The 20,566-nt window shown below is 46.1% G+C and overlaps 1 protein-coding gene across 3 annotated transcripts in view; it reads left to right on the forward strand.

The window, feature by feature from the left end:
• MICU1 (mitochondrial calcium uptake 1) overlaps nucleotides 1-20,566 on the forward strand; it is a 97,085-nt gene that overhangs the window by 72,000 nt on the left and 4,519 nt on the right. For all 3 annotated transcript variants that reach the window (XM_065843265.2, XM_065843264.2, XM_065843267.2), the window contains 2 exons: nucleotides 15,688-15,825; nucleotides 16,402-16,510. In XM_065843265.2, the coding sequence (XP_065699337.1) occupies nucleotides 15,688-15,825; nucleotides 16,402-16,510 (247 nt within the window). The remainder of the gene's footprint in view (nucleotides 1-15,687; nucleotides 15,826-16,401; nucleotides 16,511-20,566) is intronic.

The raw sequence follows: 20,566 nt of genomic DNA on the forward strand, positions 1-20,566 counted from the left end.
CAGCTTTTGGAGCTGGCAAGTCCCCACTGTATGTCACTCTTCATAGCACTTGCCTTGCCAATGCCTTGGCCTTCCCAATGGAGATAATTATGAGCTGCTTTAGAAGACCAAAGAGGTGTGAGCTGGCTGTCGCTCCCTTCCCAAGGAAGGTTTGTCTCGTTCCTGGTGAGCAAGCTGTGCCCTGAAGGGCCAGTGCTCATAACTATCCCAAAACTCTTCATCTATGTTTTTGTCCCCATCTTCTTGTGTGCCTCGCTATTGTGAATATGTTGGCTGTGTGCGTGTTCAAGCCGTGTGTGAATCCTGCTGAGCAGGTGTTCTCTGCTATCTGACATCCTGGGTTCATGTGCACTATAAGAAATATCCATATATTCTGTGACTCCTACCCCTCAACTGAAGTGAAGGTCTCCTGGTTTTGATTTGCATTGCCAGGAGTTAACAGCAGCGCTCAGTCTCCCTCCTCCTGGTCACGTAGCCGGAATTTGAACATCAAGCTTCAAAATGTGGTTCTTTTTGACTGAAGCAAGTGCAAGAACAGCAGTTTGGTCTGTGTCTCAGCTCTCAAGTGGAACCGACTCAAGATGACGCCCTTCTCTGGACCTGGCCTGAGCAAAGCCAGGCTTTTGTTTGCGTCAGAAATGAGGGGTTTGTGCACAAGAATATCCCTGCCCACCCTCCCGCCATAACCTGTTAAGATGACAGTATTCAGAGTTCACTCTCACTTCTGTCTGATGTAGGGATGTCCAGGTTATATGATCCAGCTAATGAACAGCATTTTATTAAGGTGCTGTTAAGTCCGTTGCTGTTAACCTGAATTTATTCCCTTTTTTATTTGGAGTTTTATGAATCTAAGTAAGAAACTAACCCAAGGACTACTTGGTTTTTATGAAGGTAATTATCTGGTTCACTGACTTCATTTAACTGGTCATTAAAGTGGGTGGTGTGGCCCTGCACTTGCAGGGGAAATAGACTGGTTGAAGAACGTGTTCTTTGTGGACTGCAAAGTGTCAGTTCCTCGGTTCCTCTGCAAATTGAAAACACATGGAATACTTTTTAAGGTTAAGAAACAGAAGTTGAAACACAAAGGGAAGAGAAATAGCGATTATTCTGTCCATGTTTACCATCCTGCTCTGGTTTCCCTCCAGGGCCAGGCAATAACGGGCACTGAAGTGTTAATTGTGACTCCATGCTGGAGTCCTGGGCTCCCTCCACAGGTCCCCACTTAACTCATTAAAAAGCAACGGGGTTTTTTCAGTTTCAAGGTGCTGGTTCTTCTTTTTCTCCTGTTAGTAGTGATTTCAGTCAATTGCACTTCTTCCTGGTAAATGATAGCTGCCTTTCTAACAAGTTAGTTATTAATTAGGGACAGCACCCGATATTTGTGTCTTGGTAAGTTAATAAACATCATGAATGCATCAGTGCTGAATTCCTGACAGCACCCTTGAGCACAGTACGGTGCTGTGCTTGGTGGTATTGGTGCTTGTTTTAACTGATAAATCGACCTGTGCAATCGTAACAGCTCCGTTCCGCCAAATGCGTTTTTTTCCTGAATTTGCAATACTGAAGTACCTGATTTATTTGTAGTTCTCATCAATTTAGGCAATAGAGGCCTATTTCTGTCCTCAGCGTTACGTAATGCGGCCTCTCTCCTCTTCTGCTTTCATCTCTCTTGACATGATCTCCCACCTTCTCTCCTGGCTTCGCGTTTGATGATTTTATTCACAGTTAAGTGGCTTTGCACCCAGCCACTTAAAAAACATGGTACTTTAGAGAAGGGACATCACTCAAGTGTTTGGCGCAAATCAGAAGAGCGTGAGAAGCGGTACTGGGAAATCCCGTACCACAGGGCATCAGGTAACTCCTGTAGGTGACTTTCTTCTTAACAGCTTTTCTGTGTGTTTTCTGTGTCCGTTTGGGCAATGAACCTCTGAGCCCCATGCTCCTTCATCAGCTTCGTGCTCAGCTGCCCATGCAGACCATCTCTGGATCCTCCTCTTAGCGTGGCTGCTGTCACTTGGGGACAAGAAGGGGCCGAAAAGAGCTGGTGGCAGACCTGTCAGGGGCTGGGCTGAGCTCCAGCCCTTGGCTCCTGATCCGTCACTGGCTCAGCAAAATCAGTGCGTGGTCTGAAGCTGGGAGGTTAATTGGAAAACCATTTTTTGTTCAAGTTAGGTGTCTGAATTCCCAAAAAGGCTGTAGGGAAATGCACTGTGAGCAGGGCTGAAGAACATCTCCTGGGGGTGGTGCAGCCCCCAAGTGACATGGTGGCTCTGTTCTCAAACTGGGACACTTGCTTTCTCTTTTCCAACAGGAATCTACTTTAAAGCTCTTTTCTCTTCAGCTCGGGATCCAGGTGTACCTGCAGTCAATACACCTGAGAGCTGGGTTCTTCTGCTGACTCTGAGGATGCAACAATAGTTTGACTGCCTGAACCTACTTTCCTCTTACTGATTTTGGTTCATTTTTCTTTCTTACCAAAATATCGATGCATATTTCTTGTTAAGACTGAGCAGAAACTTTGTCAGAGCGATTAGTTCAGACAAAGCCCTCAGCATTTGTGTTCCTTATGGGTGAAGTTAATACTGTGGCCTGATATTTTCTTCTTCCCTTCTGCTTATTGTTTTGATGCAAGTACATTTTCCATCACTTTATGGAAACTCAGCAATCAGCTCGGTGGCAGGAAGGATGAGAAAAGTAACCACAAAAAAGTAAGCTGGAGTTGGGGGGAGAAGCTTTTAATGGCTTATTATGACTTCTTGTAGTTTGGCTACTTGGAGGGAGCCGTGGCCACCACCCCACCGAATGGGACACGCTCCCAGCAAAGTCCTCGGCGTTTTCTTACCATGTATGTGCTGCCTTGCATTAGCACCTCTGCAACACCCTCCTTTCTTCTTGTCACTTAGTGTGACAAAGGGTGGCAATTTAGTCTGTACTGGTGCTGCAGCTATGATGTGTTAGGACAGGCATATTTGGCTTGAACAGTGTTTTGTTTTTTTTTATGAGTGAAACTACTCTGAGAGAAAGGAAGATGGATAGGACTCGACATCACCATTTATGCTATTTCAGCTTGTTAGTGTCTGTCCTAGATATTCCTGCCTCCTCAGTGCATCAGGAGGAGTCTCAGCCAGCCCACGGGTCTCTTCCAGCCAGAATTTTTCGATGATTCTGTAAGCGTGTGTAGAAAAGGTGTGTTAGCCCTTTGTCCTCTGCATCTGCGTCACTTCTGAAAATCAACCCCAAAGCCTGCTAATAGCCGTGATTTAATCTCTATACTTAGTCTTGTTTTATTTCCCCAGGCGTCTTTGTGACAGCAGTGGGATACGTGTCTATGGCGTGAGACCTCGGTAAAGAATTCTTCTCCCAAGTTACCTGCGGTGAGGTTTCTATAGCACATTGTTTCCCAGCAGTGACTCACGGAGGGCGTTTTTTCTCAGCTGAATTAGTGAAGCAGGTACTAATTCACCTTGTCGGTGCGTCCCTCCCCAACCAAAGATCTCAAGTGCTGGAGCAAAGAGAAGTAAAATGGGATTCAGTGAGGCTGTGGCAGAGGGACCCCATGTCACCGCTGCCACCTGGAAAATCACTTGTTTTGTGTCTGGTCTGTGACAGGTGATGATGCCAATATGATTGCTGCTTTGTTTTTTATGAAGAAAGGGGGGGTGGATGTTGTCGTGCATATGAAGTCCTAAATCCTTTTGGATCTCAAGCCTATCTTAACTAATATTCTGGTTCCAGAAGGCATTTCTAATGCTTCATGATCCAGTTTTAGGGGAATAACTTAAGTCCATAAGCGGCTTTCTGTTCTGAGTCCTGGTCTCCATATCTGTGTAATCCTTTACCAAATATTAAAAACTACTGTGCTGTTACCAGCTTACTCAAGATGATTTTAGGCTCTGCCTTGGTTTCATGTGGACTTGCAGACTGATACAGATTTTCATCCATTTGTTTTTGACTGGCCTGAGAAATGAAGTCTGGCGGTGTCAGGTTGGCCGAACTTTGTAAGGAAGGGCCCAAAACTCAGACTCTTTGGAGGTCAATTTGCTATTGAACTTACACGAGACATTTTTATTTCGAGTCATGGTTGGCTGCATTGTCACCAAGTTGTGTCATTTACCTGCTGATCTGCTCACCCATCAGCTTCACCCCTGGCCCAGCCACTGTGGGAACAATGACAGGGGATGTAACGTCTTCCCTTTGTTCTTAGGATGCAGACAAGGAGGAGTTCCTATAATGGATTAGTATATTTACATAGTTTTGTCAGTTCTGTATCTCGTTCTGCATCTCTGTGCTCTGTGGCTCCTCCTTTAGTCTCCTACTTGCTTTCTCTTCTTTCACATGGTCCTTACATATGAAAAATCAAACCAGCACTTGTGAAGTTGTCTCTTTCAGTGGAACAATTAACAGCAGATAAAAAAATTGCTTGGCATCTTTGTTAGTGACTTCTCAACCGGGTCGTGGCACTTACTTGAGGTATCAGGGTGGCATCTCTGATGTGCAAACGTATGAAGGGTCAACTGGTGTTAAAAGAAACACTTATTGAAACCGTTTGGTATGCCATGGGGAAGGAGAGGAGGACGGGCTGATCATTAAATAGGGAAAGCCTAAAATGTGCCTCACGGGTCCTTAGTTTGTCCTAGGGGATGAACGTTCTGGTGGGAAGGGGCGGAAGATGGGGATGCAGCATTGGGAGCAGCCAGGCTCGGAGCACGGATGCTGTAGCTGGGAGTATTAATAAGCTGAAAATACAATTAAAAAGCAACCGCTTTTTAGGTAACCAAAGAAAAACCCAGAGCAGCTTGGCTTTTACACTTCTTATTTTGTTCTGGTGTGTTGCCTAGGAGCTGATTCTCTGCTAAGACAACCGACCAAATGTGTGTGTACACATCATGGTGGATGCTGTGGAGCTGGGACACGGGAGACAGCAGCGGAGAACCAGATCTGTGCACAGGAGAGAATTCTTGAGTGGTCCTCCCTTTGTGCTGGTTATATCCCAAGTTCAACCTGAACCGCTCTCTCGGCCAACCCCAGATTGGGAGAGCAGGGTTGGGATGTCTTGGAGAACGTACTTGTCCTCATCTGAGAGCCCATGCTCTGGGGCTGTGTTGCTTTTATCACCCCCTGACTGTAGATTCAAGGTGTGTTGATAGCAAATAACCTTTAAGCAAAGCTGTGGAAGGGAAGATGAACTCGATATCAAGTCTTTTTACCCCCAGAATTCCTTACTAGAGTCAGGGATGGACAAAGCCATGATGAGTTTAGTGAGAGTAAAGAGGAATCATCAGGCTTGTACCCTGTATACTTTCTTCTGTGTTTAATGTGTTAGATGTTTTAGGGAATAGAAATAAGGCTGGTAACTATGACTTGATGATGGATAGCTGTGAAAGTGGTGTGGATGACAGAGTTTTGTGACATCTGCAGTTAAAAGTCAGATTACCTGAGCACCATGAATAGTTTTATGCCAGGGAACTCCATGGTTAAGGAGTTCCAGCCCAGTGTATGCATACATAAGCTGGGAATTTCTAGGCAGGTATCTGACATTATTTTAAGAGCTCATCATGTGTTTGACGGCATTGAGAGCTTGTGGCAGCCTGGTATTGCCTTGGTGTGTGCGTGGAAAGGGTCACATGAAGCTGTCAAGTTGACCACACTGTCTCTGTTAGGGTTTGGGGAAAAGCTGGCATTTGGTTTTTGTCCAGCATTGGCCAAAGACTTGATAAGAGCTCAGAGCGGGATGTTGGTACGGAAGAAAACAAAAAATCTGGAAAATAGGAATAAGTTATGAGGCCGTGGTGTGTGCAGCGTGAAGGAAAACAGAAGGGAGATATAACTGTCTCTGGAAACATGAGGAGTCGCTATAATGAAGACCAAAGCAAGTAATTTTTGTCAATTGGTAATGGCGGAGCAAGTAAGGAAAGGCTTAAATGTGCACCAGAGAAGGTTTAGTTTAACTGCAAGACAGGTTGAATTTGAGTCCCTTTTTTCATTAAGAAGGGGAAGTGTGACTCGTTGGGTGAGTGGTTGACTGTCACAGGACAGGTACCAAAAGCCGTGCCTCCCGCCTCTGCCAGAAAATGCTCTCATCACTGTTTCTGACTAATTCCTCCCCAGTACAGGCTGCAAAAGCAAGTGGGGAAATGGTCTATGCCAGCAAAATCAAACCCTTCCAGTGCCGCACTCTGACAGGGTGAGGGGCAGCGGACACAGGCTGAAACACAGGAGGGTCCATCTGAACGTGAGGAGAAACTTCTTTGCTGGGAGGTGCCAGAGCCTGGCCCAGGCTGCCCAGAGCAGGTGTGGAGTCTCCTTCTCTGAGACATTCAAACCCACCTGGATGTGACCCTGTGTGATCTGCTCTGTGACCCTGTGTTAGCAGGTGAGTTGGACTGGGAGATCTGCTCCAGAGGTCCCTTCAGCCCCAACCACTCTGATTCTGTGATTGCTGGGATATCACTGGAAAGCACAGGAGCAGCTTTGCCACCTCCTTGTTTGGGCTGGGCGCTTGATGCACCGATGAAGGCGAAGATGGCAGCACCCGGTGAGGAGACTCCCACCATGGTACGTGCTGCTGCTCTGCTGGGATTTCAACGGGGCGACTGAAATGTGGTTGATGCAGCAGCTCTGCAGGGGAAGCAGTTTGAGGATTTTATTGGAATGTCTATTTATTGCGTCGTTAGCGGCAGTAGAGGGGTTTGCTCTGTAACAACGGGCTCCTTGGGTTAATGAAGTATGTGTAAATCTGCTCCCACAGTGCAGCAGAACCTTTGGTAGCACCCTTGCAAATAAAACACCAAGAGTGGTATTTTGATTAATTAGGTGAATGTGAAGATGTGTATTGCTGAGTCAATAAAGTAGAAGGGATCAGATAGTTATCATAGATACTTTTCTTCATGTGGCACTATTCAGTTAACCAAGAGCCAAGTCCCAGAAGCTGATGGGCAAGAGGCTGGGGATGGCTGGGGGATGTACCTGCGCACGTCAGCCCCATATGGAGGAAAGTTTCGGACCAACATGAGCTCCTGCCTGGGATTCTGTGCCGGTGCTGGGTTCCATGCTGTTAGCAAGGTGGGAGAAGAACCATCTCAGAAGCTTCTGTGGCTTTTTGTTATTGCGGAGCTGTTGCTGAGGCATTTTGCATGTCCCGGTTAGCTGACAAAAATCGAAGCGGGCGTTTAGAGCTGCGGGTTTTCCATCTTCATGTGGACCTTCAGGTGCAGTGACCACGGGAGTGTGGACAATGTGTTTTATCAATCACAGGAAAATAACGAAACGCTTATCGCCCAACAAGCTTGCTGTGCTTCCTTGGGTGAGAATATCATGACCCAAACCAAACACAAATCAAGTCCTGCACGATAACAGCACGCTCAAATCGCTGGCTGGGAAATCTCTGATGAGCAATTCTCACAGCAGGTATCTGAATTCTGCCTTGTCCTTCTGCTATATGAACAAATGCTTTAGTCCTCTTGCTCTTTTTCCCCCTCTCAGTGTCCAAGGACAGAGCCGTTCTGCCCCTCCATGCGTTGCTGTTTGTGCTTCAGCTCCTGACTTTGCTTCTCTTGGCGCATTAGGGACGCGGGAGTGGGATGCAGGAGCTCCCTTTTCCCTGCTAGGCTGAATCTAACTGCCGCAAACTGATTTTTCATGGCAAATTGAGCGCCAAGGTCAAGCAGAAACAGCGTAAGCTCCAACAGGGTGTAAGAGGGCTGTATTTATTAATAAAGTTGTGTGTTTCAGTTCAATGGAGATTTTAATTGCTGTTTTTCAGAGTAACAGTGTGGCTCCAGTACTTGTGGCGCTGCCATCCGGCAGGTATCCCTGTGATGGGGCTGGGAACTCGTACTGCTGCTGAACTTTGCTCTTTTCTCATTCACCGAGCACGCAGGATGGAAAAGCTGCTCCGTTCCTCGTGCAGAGGCACCAGGAGCATTGTCAAGGGTGGGGATGGCAGGAACGGGGCAAGGTCTGGGATGCAGTTGCTCATCTCTTCTCCCTCTCCATCCCAGCAGCCAGGCGAGTGCTTCCCGTTGATTTATCAGATGTGTCCTTTCCCCTTAGTATCACTGATTCCCCTTCTTTAGGCTTCCTTCCTTTCAGTTCCCTCACCGCACGGGATTTCAAAACAGATCTTTTCGGAGCTAGTAAGATGTTACTTTGATTCATGAGGATGAAGTTCAGGTGTGGCCATCTTTACATAACCTTTTTTAATTGCTCCTTGAAGCAGAACAAGTTGCCGGTGATGGGAGTGAATAGTTTTCCCCTTGCAGGCAAGCAGTGGCGTGCCAAGGTCAGTGGAACCTCAAAGGCATCTATCAAACACCTGCTCTGCTGGGATTGCGCTGCGCTGACACATGTACGTTTTTAACCTGGCTGCTACGTATTCACTTAAGCTGCTCTTGGAGAGCAGAGGGAAAGAGCAAACAGGGAAAGCATTTAGAAGATTGGATTTTTCTCATGTGAAAATAGCTCCCTTTTCTTTCGTGCGTTGTTGTTTAAGACTGAAAAAAAAGAGAAGCAAACCGCTCTCGGCAGCATTGGAAGCGTTTTTCCTGCCCCGATCCAGCTGTACAACCCACGTTTGACTCCAGGGAATCAGGTAGGGGAGGGAGTTAAGGCGCAATTAAATAATTTGGATACCCTGGCTGGTTTTACGAGGCTGAGAAGCAGCTTCCGACCCGGAGGAGTTGCTGGTGCAGCCGCGGGCAGCGCGCCAGCTCCACAGCCGCTCTGGCAGCGCCGGGGCAGGAGCTGCTGCATTGCTGCAGGCACGGAGCCCCTCGGCTCCGGGCGTTGCACGTGGTCCTGGTGCCTGTGCTTTACTTCTCCGTGGGCTTTACCCAGCTCCAGAGCAGGGGTGACCGGGTTCTGCCCACGCTGGCACTGCCCAGCGTGCAGGGGATGCCCAGAGCAGCCTGGGCACCGTGGTTCAGACTGCATTGGGCTTTTCCTCCTCCGCATCCTTCTCATTTGCATTTCTCCCACTGTAGGTAGCTCTGGGAGTGTTTAGAGCTGTTCCTTCAACTGGTTTTTACCAAATAATGGAATTGGGCTTTGCTGATCTGGTCCGGGGCTCCTCGCAGGTTACTGGCGTGCTCCATCAGGCCGTGTCTGCAACAGGCTGAGCTTCGCGTTGCGAAACCCAATGTTGAAGATATACAAGCACGAGGACCTTTCAGCATAATTAACAAAAAAATCATTAAGCTTTTGAGAACATTGACCTTTCCAAATGAAGAGCTTTTAGGATTTTTTGCCTCACTCTCTTTTTGGTGCCTTAGCAAACATTACACCTTGCTCCCAGATATATTAACTTTTTGATGGAAGAGATAGCTGGCGTTCAGCAACATGCATAGTGTTTGCTTCTTTCTTCTTCCTCTGTCATAGTTGTATATGCAACTTGACGAGAGATCCTGGCAGCCTGCTTGTCCAGAACAGTAAACAGAGCCAGCGCTGCAGTAGTTTGCAGATAAATAATGTATTACAGCCTGTCAAATACAGCTTTGAGCAAACACCACTTTAAAAGGGTCATATATTGTGAATCTGAATATCACCCTACAAATCATTATTTCCCAGACCCTTTCAGTTCCTTATCATGCACCCTGCAGCTCTTGAACGGGTCACCTTTTTCAAGTACCCCTCAACCTGACAGAATGAGTATTAGCGATATTTCTACTGTTTGTGTTTGTTTAACCAGCATAAATAAGCTCAAAAATCAGCCTTCAATGCTTTTCTCTCCATCCAAAAGTCCTTGTAGATTTTTTAGCTTAATTGGAAAGAAATGGTGCGTGCATCTTTACTTTTTAGATGCTCGTTTGAGATTTTAGGGGACGCATAGTTTATCTTTCAGAAGTCTTCCTAGAAATATAAGAGCCTGTTAAAACATAGCTAGGTATTTTGCTAATATAAGTGTTTAAAGAGGATAGAGGTTATATTGCTGGGATGCCTGGTTGCGGTTAGTTTGAATAGCTACATTAAATATACAGAAGAAAGGTTCAGGAATATTTGTGAAAGATAAAAACCTGAGAAGTTGCAGATGCTGCTTCTGGCCCGGCAGGAGTACAGTGTGCTGTGCTGTTTGTGTTGAATATTGCTTTTAAAAGCGGGATGTGACCGTGTTCTGTAGTCTTTCCTGGTGTTTGCAGACTTGCTCTAGGAGAAGTCTGAGCTGTGTTTGCAGCCCCAAGGCGTTGGCTGGTTTTGGTTGATCTTAAACATTGAATCCACACCGAGTGCAGCCACTGGGAGGGCAAAAATGTTTATTTTAACAGTCTTCTTTGGCAAAATCAAAGAAAATAAGCTGCTGTTCGGCATACAGACCAAAATTGCAATGCTGGGTTAGGAAGGGGAAGAATTTCCACTTTGAAAGTGTGAGGTTTTTACGGCTCTTTGTGAGTTGTACGATGATGCTCACTTAGCCCTGTCCCAGGGTTCGGATGCTCTGACGTCCCTCCCCGGGCAGCTGCAGAGCTGCTGTTGCTCTGTCTGAACATGGTGCAGTCCGGTAGCAACCACAACAATCCACCGCTCCCTGGCTTTAAGCAGTTTTTTATACTTGCAGCCTCAGCACTGGGTTTTTAAGTAGTGATGGCAGAAGGAGAGATGAAACCCGTGTCCGTGTTTAACAAGTTCCAGCTGGTCTCTCAGAACTGGTTGAGGCTGGATGCTTCACGGAGGTGCCGTTTGGTTTCCTACAGGAGAAGCTGAATTGGGTTAGCGGGGAAAAAAAAGCAGTGGAGTCTGGAAGCGGATTATGGGTCTCTCGTTTTACGGTGGATCCTTGTATTGCCTTTCTGTAAAGTTACGCGATTAAGGGCATATGGAAACAGAGAAAATTGTCTGTTTATTTGCCACATGCAATGACGCCTTTACCTCATTCACTGAAGAAAAGAGAGCGGGGTTATTTATCCAGACAGAAAGCAAAGTGAGTGGAAAGCTTACCCACATCTCAGCGCCCAGAGGAACGTGAAGATGTTCATCCTCTCTGATTGGGTTTTCTTGGGGGGAGACGTGTGAGCATTTCACACGTTTCTTCTCAAAGATCGTCTTTTAAATGATTGTAGAACGTATCCTAGTGTGGTATATGGACTGGCTACTGGGACTGGGCTAGCGAAGCTGGGTCGGATTAGTGGTGGGTGGAGCGCTGTGCCCCATTTCTGCTGCCTTCTTACCCTCACAGAACTGCCTTTGGTTTCCGTGCATGCCCACGTTGGCTTTTAATGAATTTCAAAATCCTGCCTGCTATAGTTTAGGCTGATTTCTCCAGCATCCTGGGCATCCTGGCTTGCAGGAAGAACACTGGAGAGCGTTATGTTTCATTATTTACTGTATCCTTGCCGGTGCGCGGATGCAGAATCCACTGCTGGCACCAAGTGGCTGCGGGTGGAAGCTGCTCCAGAGGTGTCGGACTCATCGTAGATTTTTTGGGACTGTGGTTTGGGCGGGGGTTGAACCACCATTCCCTCCACAGTTTCCCCATGGTGGGTGTCACGTGCGGCAGCTGCTCCGTCCCACACCAGCCGATGCCATCCGAGCAATGGGCTCGGCCGTACTTTTCCTTTCTTTAATTTATATGGAGAGGAAAAGGGCTGTCAGAGGGCTCGTTTGGTTACGATAAATCTTGGCATGGTCTGCGCTGAGTCCCAGCCTTGTGGGCCTTGGGTTTTTTCTTTTCTCCCCTAAGTGACTGGAATAATAACCTCAACAACATCACGTGCATGAAGGCAAAGGATCGTGATTACCTGGGAAAGGACGCTTTTTCCTGCCTTTTCAAGTATCTGGGGGATTTTAATGCTTAACACTGTTCACAAACTGTGCATTGAGTGCTTGAGAGAGAAATTGCTGTGGGCTTTGCACCCTCCTTTGTTTTCGGGTGGAGACGAGGGCTGAACTGCATTTGGTTCCCCAGAAGACATTGGAGAAGGCAGGAGAGCAGAGATGTGGTACCTTTGGTCCAGCAAGAAGGTGGGAAACGGGCTGTTGGGGTAGATGAGGGTTTTTTATAGAAGCTGTAATCGAGGTTTTTCCCGTCACGAATCACTCGAAGCCAAGTTTCTTTCTGAATATGATTCTGTTGCTTTTTCTCCGTTTGGTGGTGATCCTATTTGAATTCGGAAACTGGTTGTTGAGCAGCTCTCACCTGCCAGCCCCTTTCTAGGCCTGGAATAAGCAGCATTGATTCTATGTTTTTTAGGCTTTCTAAGAGATTTCTTGTGGGTAGTTTTGCATGGTGGTTTGACTCATCGCTGCACCGATGGCCGCCTGCAGAAATCAAAAACTGGAACCTGTTTTGTTCCCCACAGGGGAAGGGGAATGACTTGGTTTACTCACAGCGTCTCGGGACAATTTTATGCTTTAAGGAACAAGTTACTTTAGTTCCTTCATCCTAGATTGGTTTTATCTGTATTTTGTCCTCTCACGATCTCCCAACTGTGCAATGAATTGAAAGGTGAAAGCAGAGATGGAGACTTGGATGAGGGCAGTAGGATGAGTGCCCCGCTGCATTTTTCAATACATTTTGCAAGATACTGGAGGCATCAGCGTTGTAGTTGTGCTCCATGTTTCAATACCACTGCTCAGAGCTGGTGGGGTCCTTGTACTTGAATGCTGGCATTATTTTGAACAGATGCTGTAGGTAGATTTGCTTCCAGAAGGGCTTGTTTAAAATCTTCCTTGTAGTACAGAAGAATCCTCAGTGCCTGGTCCAGACCAGGTCGGCCAAACCCCACAGTGTGCATGTTTTGCTTCACCTCTGTCCATTCTTCCCTTGCACCAAGCGGTGATTGAAGTGTGCCCGTAGTCCCTGCTGGGCAACTTTTGGGCCAGTATGCTTTGATTTTGAAATATTAAAAGGATCAGAGGATTCTAAGTGGCATTAGGCAACTTCTTAGAGGGAAAACTTGTCATATGGCTGTTCAAACATATCAGTCCAGCTGCAGCTTCCCACCAAAGCACTCCCTAAAACCCCCCGGACCAGAAGCTGAGAGGGTGGATCACGGGAGGAATAAGCATCTTTTCCCCATTACTTATTCTCTAGCTATGAACTTTGAGTTATAGGTGCCACTGAATCAGAGAACTTAGTTTCTCGGTTTTCAACAGAGACATCTGAGATGCAGAAGTTAGTTTGCATTAAGTATTACGAGTAATCCTAATTTTACGAGTAGTCCTGCTCAAAGCTGCTTGGCTGCCGTTCTCCCAGCCGCATGATCGCGGACATGGATCGGGAATTACAGCATTATTCTTAACATACCAGGTAATCCTTCAACCATAGGTGTGTTTATTTAGGATTTATTGGGGAAACCCTGGGCCAGGGGAGCAAAGGGCTCGCAGAGACCCGCAGTGGGACGATGGCTTTGAACATCTCAGCATCGTGGCTGAAAATGGGAAGGGAAGAGGGAAGCTGGGCTGAGAAAACGCGTTTCATCATTGCGCTTCTTCAGCGTGGTGTTTGGAGAATAATCTCGATTCTTACCCCGAAGTTGGCACCAAAAGGCTTTGTATGAGACACGTCAGGAGAAAAATGACATTTAAAACAAAAAATTTCTCAGGTTTTCTTTGCGTCTGTCCACTATCCCAATGCCCAGATACAAAAAAAAAAAAAGCCCAACAAAACCAAATGGGAAGGAGTTAGCCTTTTTGTTTTATTTCCCCATCTGCAGGACTGCAGGGAGCTGCACTGCTCATGTTACGCCATGGAGCTGCGTGGTGTCCGCTCCTTTAATGCAGGGTAGGGGGAGAGCGCCTTTAGACACCAACTCCAGGCTTTTCTAAGCATGCTTGCCACATATGAAGTTGATATGAGATACTTAGACCCATTTTTTATCCTTTAATAAAAGATGCGAACTCATGCTCTGATAAAATTTGAGATATTTGAAGGCACTTGGTAGAAAAATACTGGTTTGTGTCCTCTGGGTGGAATTAGGAATATTATAGTAGAAGAAGGCGTCAGCGCTGCTTTCGAAACAGTGCTGGCTGCCAATTTCTATGTCCCTTGGGTGTTGCAAACTTCTTTGCGTTCTTCGAACACGGCAGAGACGACTATCTCGTCTCTTTAATGAAGAACACGGACTTCTCCATATGAGTTTCCCCAGCATGTGAGAAGGGGAAAGGCTTATCTTATGTTTTGCATCATGAGTAAACCCCAAAATCTGTATCATCTGACACTAAAAAGCTCCATCTTTTTTTTGCAAATATTTACCCCTGGCTTTGCATTAGCACGGAAATTGTAATACCTGTTTGCAAGCAGCCTAGTTGCTATGTAGCATAGCTGAAGAGCACTGTATATTAAAACCATATATAGCTGCTGTAGCTTGAGCTCTGCCTATGCAAGGGTTGAAAGCAAAGCTGGTAGAGCTGTGTGCTTTCATCTCCCCACCTTGATCTTGGTCGTTTGCTTTTCCGTCAGCTGCGTAATTAAGCACAGAAGAGGGATTAAGGCAGAACCAGTTAACTTGCCGAGCAATATGATGTCAAGTCAGTGATACCGAGTTGTTCTGTAGGAGTTTAACAAATTAATTTTGTTGTTAAACATCTTCTGCTGGCGTGGGATCAGCCGCAGCGTAGGTCCTATGTTTTTCTGGTAAATTTGAAGGAAATCACAGAAACTATCCTGAATGCTGAGATCTGTGGAAACAAAGTCTGTTGAAGTCTGATGTGGATGTTTCTACATGTACACAGAGGTGGGGAAAAAGCAGGAAAATATTAAATCCATGTTACTTATCTAACAGAGGCCTGGTTCTCCAACTCAGCACCTTCCCAAGGTGGGGAATTGCTCTTTCCTCCTCCCCTGCAGCGAAAGCTGGGAGAACATCGGCTGATGCTGGAGAGACGACTTAACGGGGAAAACCTTTCTCTGCCCCAACTTATGCTTCTTTTGAAGCACATTGACTCCGTCCTGCACAGGTTTTGGATTAAAAAAGGTCTCTGGCTGCTTGTTCAGAGCTCCAAGCTGTGAGGAGCACCTTGGTATTTCTTCTTGCTTCCCAGCCCTTTGGAGACCTGTGGACACTGGATTTGGTTTCAAGCTCAAAATAATCATCCTGCCTTTTCAAGTCCAGCTTTACAAACACTGTCCCCCTGCAAGATGAAACTATTAGATTGGCGCACGAGGAATTGTGGGTGTCGCATTGTTGAGATTTGCCACTTGGTCTTAGAATACAATCTTAAACAAATGTGGTTACGTTATATGTCACTTTAATGCGCTTTTCCTGCTTTGTGTTTTTTTTGCTACTAACTGATTTCTTACTGTTTATTTTGGACTATGGAAATGATGATAGACAAAAAGCAAATTCGATTTTTACGCTACAGGAATAAGCCAACTTATTTCTCATTGGCAAAAATGTGTTGGCTGTAATGGTTCCTAGTTTGATTAATTAAGATGTGTTTGAACCTGGTTATTAATGATTTAAAATTCGTGGTCAAAACCTTGTGCACCAACCTAATAGGAAGGTGAGATACAGAGACTTCTTCTAATAGTTGTCCAAGGAATAGCCCTTAGGGAAAGTGTTGACTTATTGACGGAGACCGTCCTGGGGAAAGCAATTATTCAAATGCGTGAAGACGACTTCTTCATGAGTCTTTCCTGCAACGTTGGGTGTTTTACAGTGGCTTTTTATGCCCTCCCCCTGGATGGAGCTTTCTGCTGCACGGGCTTGTTTTAATCACTCACTTCATTTTTATTCGTTTCGCCTATTTTTGCAGTTTGAGCGGCATGACCCGGTGGAGGGGCGCATCACGGAGCGGCAGTTCGGCAGCATGCTGCTGGCCTACAGCGGGGTGCAGTCCAAGAAGCTCACCGTCATGCTGAAGCAGCTCAAGAAGCAATTCCAAGACGGGGAGGTCAGTGTGGCGGTCACGGCAAATTTGGGAACTCACAGAGTCCCAGAATGTCAGCGGTTGGAAGGGACCTCGAAAGCTCATCCAGTCCAATCCCCACTTCACCACGGAAATGTGCAAACACTTAAACACGTAACGCGTAGACACGCAACGGCATATACGCTTAAACACTTATACACGTATAACACGGAAACGCTTAAAATGGGGAAACGCTTAAACGCTAAACGCACTTTTCAGTCACTTAACACTTATTTGCTTACAGGCTTACTCGCTTTACGCTTAAACACTTAAACTGTGCGGTGCTGCGCTGTTTCATTGTTGCCATTGCAATTGTGCGGGTTTGGAAGAAGAAATAAAATAATGTTAATTTGCTTGCAGTGGCCTCCTGCAACTGAACCACAGGCTCATGAGTCTGATCTAGGTGAGAGGTGGCTGCAGAACGAGGGCCAGAGAAATGCTCTTTGGGTTAATTCCCCTCTGGCTACAGCTTCGTGCCCACGAGTCCCTTTGTCACGGGTAACCCAGGGATCATCACAATCTCCTTTTCCAGTCACTGTAAGACTGTTGTTTCTGTCCTAGGGGCTGACATTTGAGGAGGTGGAGAGCTTCTTCACTTTTCTGAAGAACATCAATGATGTGGACACGGCTTTGAGCTTCTACCACATGGCTGGAGCTTCGCTTGATAAAGGTATTAAAACTTGTGAGGCAGGTGCTGAAAACTTGAGGGAGCACGACTCGTGCCGTGTCTTTGGAGTTGGGAAGATGTCGAGCAAGCCCAGGCTCAAAGTGTACTGAAATCACCATTCCTCCCTGTAACGAGAGGTTTAACATGCTATGTCCAATGGCTAAAGAGGGATTCCAGGCTTTATGCTTTCCCAGGTTTAGAAATAGAGGGGAAAATAGGCTGAAATGTATAGCCTGAATAGACTAGGGAGCAGTGATTTCGTGGTGACCCATTTGGAAGCGGTGATACCATGGTGATTTATTCTCTTTCTTAAAAATATCAGTGGCGAAGAGAAGCAGTATTATAAGTAGTATTAAAGACTCTCTTCAAATAACGCGCAGTCCAGAGGCCGTGGGTGGCTGAATAAACCCTAGAGCCGGTGTTTCCTGGCGAGCGTGGTAATAGCGTGGTTTATCCATCAGACCAACCTGTATCCTCCTTCACCCCATCGTGTGTTTCCTTTTCTGAGCTAATCCCTATCGAGTATCTTCTCAGATCTGGTTAAAAAGCAAATCCAACCAACCAAAACCCACCAAACATTTTTAAAAAAGGAAAGTGGTCTGTGACAAGTGCGTGCTTTTCTTTTCTGCATCTTTTTGTAAGAATTGGGTTTTTTTTTTTTAAATGTTCAGACTGGGAATATAAAAAAACCTCACAAAACTCTGGCAGACTCATTGAAAGTTGTTTTTTTTTTAGGCTAGGTGGAAACTCTTGTCTACAAGAAAGTTAAAGGTGATGTGTTTAGGCAAATCCAAAATTACATCTTTTGGAAGTAAGCGACTCTTCCAAGCACTGCTGTTGTGGCAGTATTAAGACTTTAATACGTTTTTGGGCAGTGGAATTGCAAAGGGAGTCAAACGTGTCACATCTCTACTTGTGTGTGTCAACAGCCCTCCTCATCTTTGATTTTTTTGGGGGAAATCATCCGTACTCTTTGTTTTAGATCACCGCTATCTTAAGACTTAAAGTTTAAAGAACCTGATAGGTTTTTCTTTTGTTTAAAAGTAAAAAGGAGTGGGAAAAAAACGTGTCTGAAGTGCGGATGTGCTGCTGCTGCACAGAGCCCTTTCTGCAGCATCCCAGCAAATCCAATTCACTCAGTGTCTACAGCAAATTAGCAATTGCCCGGTCGTGGAATATGTATTCATGGAGTATTTAGGTCCGCACACAGTTGATAAATCAGTGCGATTGCTTTTTAATTATGTGCAAGTAATGAGCTCGTGCTGGTTGCTGTGGCACTAATGAAGGCGCAAATCAGGTTGTGGAGATACATCTGGGTTTTTGCAGCAGGGATCCATGTGCTCCCCTGCGTAAATTGTCTATACGTTACCTGTTTCCATACGCCTGCGCTCCGGGTCTGGGTATTGCACCCACAAATCAAATGAGCAATAAGTGGGGTGTGCTCTTCTAAATATCAAGCTTAGTTAAAAAAAAGGTTTAAATTACTCATCATATGTGGGGAGGAAGAGGATAGGTTATGTGTCAAATAAACTGCTGCTAACCTAATGCAGTGAATGTTATTATCATTTTAAAAGAGCTGTTTAAAATTTAAAAGTGAAAGAAGTGGATGGCACCAAACAGTCAGGGCTTGACAGCCTGTTTTCTGTGTGGAATTAAAGTCGCCTCCTCTTCTAAAAAGAATCATAAACCTGTATTTTAATGACCCATACAATAACACAGATTATTTGTTACTCTATCTTTCATTTTACCAGAAACATAATAGCCATCATTCTCTGAAATTATAAGCATTACTTAGAAAACTTCGCCAGCCTTGGCTTAGAGCTGGCAGCAGGACAGGAGCCCCGTTTGTCACTGAGTCCCCTTTCGAGGGTGCGAATTGCACCACCTGCAGCCAGACTTTCCGCGCAGCCGTCGTGCCGGTGCCGGCAGGGAACCGCGGTTTAATTCTGATGTGTTCTGGGGTGCGAATGCACTTGGGTAGAGATGGGCCAGCGCGAGGCAAGATGGCTGAGCCCTGGCGGGGTAAACGGAAGATCTTTTTCTTTTTGGAGCATGGAGCTTGAAAAGGCTGCGGACTTGACGGGGAATTTGGAAGGAGGTAGAGGTGAGTTTGGAGTGCTGCAGGTATTTGTCATCGAGCTGCTCCTCATTTTGATCTGCCTTCAGAGCTGGGTGCAACAAGTCGGTCCCCCATGGAGGCACAGCTCAGATTGCTCCTCTGGGGTGATCCCGTGTAGGTCAACCCTGTTAGCTGGGCGGGCAGGATGTCTGTAGGGTGGGTGACGGTGGTGGAGATCTCTAGAGACCTTCTAGTCCAACAGGGTCACCTACAGCCACTAGCCCAGGGCCACCAGGGTTGGAGATGCAACAGCCTCCCTGAGTGTGTAAGAATCACAGAATAGTTTGGTTTGGAAGGGACTTCCAAAGGTCATCTAGTCCAACACCCCTGGAAATGAGCAGGGACATCTTCAAGATGAGTATTTGTGATAGTTTGCAAGGAGTCACACAATGAAATCTGGTCTCTTGCAGAGGCAAGTGAGGGTCATGGCTTGTCACCTTTGCTGTGTGTTGAGGTGTATGTCCTGAGGACAAGCTCTACAGAGATCAACAGCTCCTCAAAGATACTGAATACTTTTCAGTTTAGAAACCACTTTCTGTGTTGGAATCCCCTTTCTTTACTAATTTATGACTGCAAATATCACAGTGGATCCACTCTGCCTTTGGTCCAGTAGCTCCGCTTTTCCCCAGGAGTGTGATTTCCCTGACTTTCCGTCATACTTCAGTGACAAAATAGTTGCTACTCGGCTGCAGCCTCACATTCTGAAAAGCAAAAAGAAAAATGTGCTGTGCCCCAGGATGGTGTAGGGTTTGCACATCTCTCTTCTGGACGGGTATTGCAGTACGAACGGAAACGAATGATTTGAAAAGGTTAAACAGATTTTTTTGCTAGCTATATTGCCAGTGGTGGCATCTGATGTTTCCAATTGGGGTGTTTAAAATGAAGATACCAGGACAGGGAGCCCTGCGCCTGTCACCCCGGGTGGTGTTTGGGAAACAAAGGCAGCAGCCCAGCTGCCTGTTATTTTGGCCATAATGTGTGATTAATCTCAAGACAGAGGAAAAATAAGTGAAGTTTGCCATCTGGTGAGGCTCTCGCCCCTGGAAAAGCCCTGTTTGTAAGCGCTTGGTGAGGCATCACTCATGGTGATGGGAGCTGCAGTGGGAAGAAAAGATAACTGTGTCGCACGCTAAACTTGCGTGAAATAACTCAGATGGCTCATTAAAGGAACCAGCGGGAGATACTAACACTTGTAATTTTAAAAGCCACACAGCTTTTCAAGATAGAAACACGGAACTCATTTGCAGAGGTATAAAATCCAGGAGCCTTTCTCGTGCGGAGGTGGATGCAGCCATTCCAAACCCCAAATCTGGACAAGCTTGCGTGAAGAGATGTTTCTCCACACGTCACCCCATTTCATTTTGCAGAACGGTAAAGAAATGACGCTGGGAGGTTTACTTCAGTTTTATTTGCCTCATCGAGGCACCTTGTAGTCTGGAGCGTGTGTTTCAGGGTGGAAAGCAGAGATGCTTTCCCTTATGATTCCTTAAAAACCAACAAAATCCTTACCGAGCGCAGCACAGTCGTGCAGCCCCTGTAAAATAACAGTTCTGCAGAATTCTTCCTTTGAGCAAGAACAACCCGAGGGAGGTGACACTTGCGCAGTTGGGTTAATAAGAGAGGAAGCAGCAACCAGTGGCTGTAAGTACAAATTACAGCTGGTAGAACTGCGACTTCGACACCTCGAAAAGGAGGAAAGGATCAGGCAACACCCTGTAGAGATGGAAGGAGGGAGGTGAAAACTCAGCAGAAAAACATGGCTTATAATTAAAGAAATATATATTTTTTTTTTCTTTCCATATAAGGCTATAGCAAATAACTTTTTCAGCAGGGTACATGGGGCACCGGGAGGGAGAGGGTGGTATTGAAGCTTGGTTGAGCACCCTTAATTGCATTTAAAAAGGAGTTAAATGAAATTCGGTGCTGCCGCCTGAGGAAAT

Source organism: Patagioenas fasciata, chromosome 8 (genome assembly GCF_037038585.1).
Source record: "Patagioenas fasciata isolate bPatFas1 chromosome 8, bPatFas1.hap1, whole genome shotgun sequence".
NCBI lineage: Eukaryota > Metazoa > Chordata > Aves > Columbiformes > Columbidae > Patagioenas > Patagioenas fasciata.